At 32.9% G+C, this 6556-nt stretch overlaps 1 protein-coding gene across 1 annotated transcript; it reads left to right on the top strand.

Annotated features, from left to right (window-relative positions):
- The first annotated feature begins 3057 nt into the window (after window positions 1-3057).
- Window positions 3058-3735, top strand: LOC114400409 (vegetative cell wall protein gp1-like). Its single transcript, XM_028362850.1, has one exon. It carries the CDS (start codon window positions 3058-3060, stop codon window positions 3733-3735), a length of 678 nt encoding a protein of 225 aa, XP_028218651.1.
- The last annotated feature ends 2821 nt before the right edge of the window (window positions 3736-6556 follow it).

The following is a 6556-nucleotide window of genomic DNA, read 5'->3' as shown; positions in this document are numbered from 1 at the left end:
ATTATTATCATGTTGAACATCCATCAACAATTATAGTGTGTTTTCTTCTTCAAAATAATTTTGTAAGGTACGAATAGGTCACAAAGAATGCACCCAAAATGTAATTTTCACACATCTCTCACCGTCACCTTATTTCTAAAAATGGGAAATTAATGGAAGGTGGATTGTCACTGTAAGAGAGCAAATACAGGTATATTTATAAGCTACTGGATCTTGTGCTAGCCACGTACTAATTTGTAAGCTTGAATTTGGGACCCATATATATATTATATCTCAAAATGTATTATTCCATCTATCAATTACAAAGATCGTCAAGGTATCATGGCTATACTATCAATGGACACTTTTTTCTGTACAATGTCATCACCCATCAGGTAGGAATGTAAATAGTAAATGCTTTGAGTGGGTATTTGTGATGCAAAATATATGATAGAGATTATATTCTATTCAAAATTGGCAAGGAAATTAATTAAGCAACTACTGTGGTGAATGAGAAAGGTTTTTAATTAAAATGGAACAACAAAATTGTTAACGTATATTAATTGGTAGAAAACTAATTATCCATTCACCATAAAATAATTAACTAAATTCTCAACTAATCGATAAACAAAATGATCATACGTGATTATAGTTAGCATTGCATTTAAAAATACAACTCATCGATAAACTACAATTACTGTTAACTTGCACGTGAACAAATCACATCAATTATCGAGAAAATAAAATAAAACTGGAAGAGTGTAGTGATGATATAATCGAATACAAACCCAATAATATCTAATAAAACTACTTGTAATTGGTATGATTTTTACCCTGTTTGTGAGTAATCATGCATAAAATTTTGCAAGATGTGTATTAGTGTCTATACTTCCACAATTCCTCTAGAAAAACTATACTTCCATAATATATTTATTATATTGTATAATTAGAATTTGAAAGATTTTATGTGACGGTCGCGTCTATGGCTCTTTATGTACTATATTATGAACAAATCACAACAATATATCAATACCCCCAGATTAACTGGCACTTTCTTGATTTTACAATGTTATCAAGAAAGATCGTAAGGTATCATGGCTATACTATTAATGGACACTTTGTTTTTATCTCTTTTTTGATTTGTTATGATATCATGTTGTTTGTTATTATGCAAATTGACATACCTTTTGCTTTAAATTAAACTTTTGTTAACAATTTTTTTAAAAAAATAAAGTTTCTTTTTAAAAAAAAATTATCATTAATAAATTTTAAAACAATATAATAATACAACTTGATTCCTATTGATTGAAAAATAAACCGTATCAATACCCAAATTAACGGGATACTGTAGAAATTCTCATATAATATATGCCAACACTCACACTACTCAATATTCACATGCATATACATATATGTTCTCGATAAACATTGAATTAATCGTCGTTGAAACAAAAAAAAAAAAAAAATAGAAGAATTAATCATCATCTTATCACATGTACATCATTAATTACCCATAAATAATCTACTTTATAAGTCATAATATATTCATAAATATAAAAATTATTCATCTTAATAATATTTGGTACATGATTATGTTGAGTTTAATTCCCTTTTAAGATGAAAGTTTTAATTAACAACCTATTATAGTAAATGTTTGTTTATGCGATGACACTATAATAATCAACTTTTCACCATAGGAATCTTGAAGCTCCAAAGAGTTATGATGCATTCAACTTGAAAAAATATTTTTTTCCACCACATTCTAGAATCTAGCTATGAAAACAAGACGAATCAAGGACAAATTTGACTCTTCTCATCTCCATCTTAAAGACGTGGTCAATTCTGAGTTGGATTTATAGAAGGTGGGAACAAAAAATTAACACCACCTCTAATCCTGGCAGATTTTATGGGGTTTGACTGTTATGGAAAACCCACGTAGAACCACTTCACAAATTTAAATTATAAATATCACAAATAAAATTAAACTATCACAAGTGTTTGAGAACTTTTTTTTTTTGTCAAAAAAGAACATCCATAAATAACAAAAGCAATGAAATAGATTGAAGAGCGTAGTACTTAATAGGAATTGATTGAAGAATGAAGAGAGTATGATTTTAATAGTCAATTTTAAATCATACTAACAATGTATTCTTATTCCATTAAATATAATAAAATGACTACGATCAAAGAATATTCATTTTATTAAAATAAATAAATAAATAATGCTAAGAAGCTTCATATTGCATGGAAACTAATTTCACAAGTTGGCGAAAATTTGAACTCAACTTCAATAAAAGCAATTTTTCTCATCAAAGTCCAGGCGGGATTGCATGCATATATATCCACAAATTCGAATTTAGCTGTCGTGTCAAACAAATTAATAATCATTTTTTTTGTATTGATGTTTTACTTAGAAAATGTGTAAAAAAAAAGAGTGATTTTTGTTTTTTTTTGTTAATTATGACTTGTCTATGCTTGAATCATGGTTGAACATTTAGTCTCTCCATGATATTCCATGTATAATATGTGTTTTCATGCTGAAATGATATATGATGGTTTGAGTTTATTCTTGTGTCTAATTTGATCATCGCATACTTCGAATGCATCCATAATGACTATATGTGTTTTGGAAGCTGAAAAAAAACATTTGTTTGAACATGTGTAAGTCTTAGTCAAGGTATTGCTATGACGAGGATTGTGTATAAATTTAGTTTTTATGGAGTATTTTAAGAAAATAAACCCAAATGACAAGTTAGTGAAATAAGAAAAAAGGCTGATAGCAATTCAGCAACACAACACAGGCCATTTCAGCAGGTCATAACAGAATTAGTTACGCAGTATGCAATAGTGCAATTCTGTTAGGCAAATATTCTCACTAGTAGACAAACAATTATATGTATAAATAAGCACTAAGTGAATGGAAATGAGGGAGAAGAATTATGAAATACTTGTTAGTGTAGTTTAGCATAGCTAGCCTAGTTACTATTCATAACAATTGGTCCGACCTGCCCTCCTCTCCGCTCTTCAATGGCAGATGCCGCACCTTCCGCTGCCAGCCTGGACCGCCTCGAAGCCGCCATGGCCAGCCTCGCCTCCATGGATTCCGTTCTCCATGGAACTCACCTCCGACTTGACGCGTTCCACACATCCATGCTCTTCAAACTCGATCTCATTAGCCAGCAATTGGATACCATGATATTACGCCAACGATCCCCGTTTCCTTCATCGGTGCCGCCACCACAACCGCCGCTGCCGCCGCCACTACTGTTTCCTTCTTCAGCCCAGCGATCACCGCCGCCGCTGCCGCCGCAACCACTGTTTCATTCTTCAGCGCCGTCGCCAGCTCCTCCGTCTCGTCCTCACGTGCCTCCTCCTCAGTTCACACCACACTCCGATGTTCCTCCTCCCCTTCCTATGCTGCCTCCGATTCCATACCCCGCACCCAAGCCACCTAATCCCACACCCAAGCCAGCATCACTTCCCATGGCAGCTTCCCATGGAAGCTCTGTAATGAAGCCACACATGCTCGATCTTGCCGCCTCCACCTATTTTCGTTTCCGACTACCCCGTTCCTCCTTTCTCAGTTTCTCTCTCTCTTCTCTCTGTCTCTATTGCGATCCTTCTTGGACTCGTCATTCTCGTTGTCGTTCGCGTCTTCGCCCCTCAGCCTTTTGCTCTGCCTCTCACCGGCGTCGACGCCCGCCGCCACACCCACCACCATGCTCCCCACAACCACCAAAGCCACCGTCGACATAGTTCTACGCTTCACCTTCACCGCAGGTCAGCAACCCAACCTTCTCCACCTTCACGTATGTGATAACCCTCACGGTTATCTTTGTCCGGCCCAAACAAGCCCACCAACAATACAACTTTACTCTTGTCCCTATTTTTTTTCTACACTCACCCCCTGTATTTGCTTGTTTTACTGCCCAACCTTGAGGACAAGGTTGTTTTGAAGCGGTGGGTGTTGATAGCAATTCAGCAACAGAACACAGGCCATTTCAGCAGGTCATAACAGAATTAGTTACGCAGTATGCAATAGTGCAATTCTATTAGGCAAATATTCTCACTAGTAGACAAACAATTATATGTATAAATAAGCACTAAGTGAATGGAAATGAGGGAGAAGAATTATGAAATACTTGTTAGTGTAGTTTAGCATAGCTAGCCTAGTTACTATTCATAACAAAGGCCAAATAGCACATATTAATGAAATTTTAAGAGAGTAGAATTATCTAAGGTTTGTTGAAGCATAACTTGTTTCGAGGCTTAAGTTTTAATGCAACAAACTTCCAAAAAATAAATTATAATAAGTTATTTGAACTTAACTACTAAAGGTTTGCTTTAAGATGTGTTTTATAAGACATGACTTGATGAGAAGCATGTACAAAGGTGTGAAGTATCACCTTGTAGATGATATAGCCTTCTAGACATAGATTTTGCCAAATTAGAAGCAGAACTATCAAAAGAATAGCTGACTAGTAGTATGAAAGACAATCATGTTTTTTGTATCAAAATACAAATATTAGAAGTTGTGTCTGATCATAAGAATGATTCAGATGATATATTTAGTTAATGGCTAGATATCATAAGTTGTAGATGGCTCAAGTATCATCAAAAGATACATTATTGAACAGAAGAATAAAGACACTATTAAAAAACACCCACTAGAAGCATTAGTGTCAAAAGCCATACTTCAATGTTCATAAGCATTGAACTAGAAGCATCAAGCTCAGGAGAAGACCTACAAGTATTCAAAAGCACAAACTTATAGGAGACATCAAGTCCTCATCAAAATGAAGCATTTGAAAAGATCAAAAGATTGATTCACAAAATATTGTAGTGACAAAAAGCAACATCAAAAGACATCTTGTAAAACAATCTTCAGAAGACATCCCATGACAAGCTCAAGAAGATGTCCTGAGGCAACCACTAAGACACAATAGTAAGTATCGATGACCATATTTAAAATTTGAATTATGCAAGTTGTCAAGGGGAGAAGAGTGGTGAAAGTGCAATATATTGAAGTTGATAAGCTGCAAAAGATTGGAGGAGAAGACAATAAACCTATAGATGTATATATGAATTGGACAATTCATTCGATTTTCACATGTTTGAAAATCCCCTCCAACAACCATAAACAACTAGCTTCAAGGCTTCTTTATGGAGATCAATTCGAAAAGGCTCATTGTAAGGAAGAATTGCCAGAAAGTGAATGTATGGTGAAAAGAGTTGAGTTGCTTGAGAAGATATCCCAAATTAGAAGAAACCTTTTAAGCCAAAACACTCAAGGTTAGATCCAAAGCTAGTCAAAACCCTTCATTAGAGGAGCCACAATGAAGAGGACATCCCAAAAGGTGTAGTTTGTCCATACCCCTTAGGAAAAGAGGGGGGAAACTTCTAAACAATTAGGGGATTGTTGCTTTTGAAGTTTGAGTGAATACATGTAGTTGTATTGTGAGTCAAACAATAGTTATTGTTTTGGGTGTGAAGCCTAAAATGATTTTTTGGAAAAATACTTGGTAGAGCTTATAGAGACTCAGAGAACATTTACAAAGAGCCTATAAAGGCTTAGAGAATGCTGATAAAGAACTTACAAAGGTTTTGAGAATATTAAGTGGAACCTATAGGGGTTTAGAATATTGAGTTGTAGATTATCCTGCAAAGGCCAACAAAGAACAATAAGTGAAACTTGTAGAGGTTTTAGAATACTAAGATTCATCGAGCTTATAGAGGTTTTAGAAGAAAGAATACTAATTGTAAGAGTGTTTGGTCTTAGTGGAAATTTTATAAGTGTACATGGATGCTGAATGTAGTCCAAGTTGAGGTGAACAAGTGTAATTTTTGTGTGTAGTATCTTTTTTAATCGCTTCTTGTTTTCTTGTAGCAAACATTTTTTAATTTTTGGAAAATCTCATTTTATAAAATATAACTAAGATCTTTTATTGAAAACAATCTTTAGAAGCAACATTTTATTGTTATAAACTTAGAGATTCATCGTTAGATTATTTATTTTATCCAAGTACTTAATAAGGAAGTCTTTATTCTTACTAAATTTCTAATTTTCAAGTAGTAGCTTGAGAAGATAAAATAATAATTAAGTATTTATTTGTGTAAAAACAACCAAGTCAATTTGTGTATCACTGTTTCACCCGTTCTAATGATTAACCGATTAACTTAAAGATTATTTTGTCCAAACTTGTTAAAGTGAATAAAATGTATGATCTAGTAAAAATCTTGTTTTATTGTATAAAAGTAGCCGTTTTTATTAAATTTGTAAAGTTAAAATACCAAGTTACTAAAAGTAAGACTAAAAAAGTAAAGAAATCACACTTATATAGACATTTCTAAAAATTCTATTTTTAATGAAGGATTAATTGAGATATTTTAAAATATTTTTTTAAAGAATGTTAACAAATTTCAGTAGAATTTATTAATATTCACTAGTTTATTTTTTTTAAAGAGTATTTTATTTAGTTATAACTATAATTATCTTATTAAAAAACTATATTTATTCTAAATTATATTCAATATATACTTCTTTGAACCTAAATATAAGAAAAATAAAAGGTTCAAT

This window comes from Glycine soja, chromosome 19, assembly GCF_004193775.1.
Source record: "Glycine soja cultivar W05 chromosome 19, ASM419377v2, whole genome shotgun sequence".
NCBI classification, from domain to species: domain Eukaryota; kingdom Viridiplantae; phylum Streptophyta; class Magnoliopsida; order Fabales; family Fabaceae; genus Glycine; species Glycine soja.
This window is presented reverse-complemented; position numbering and strand designations above follow the sequence as displayed.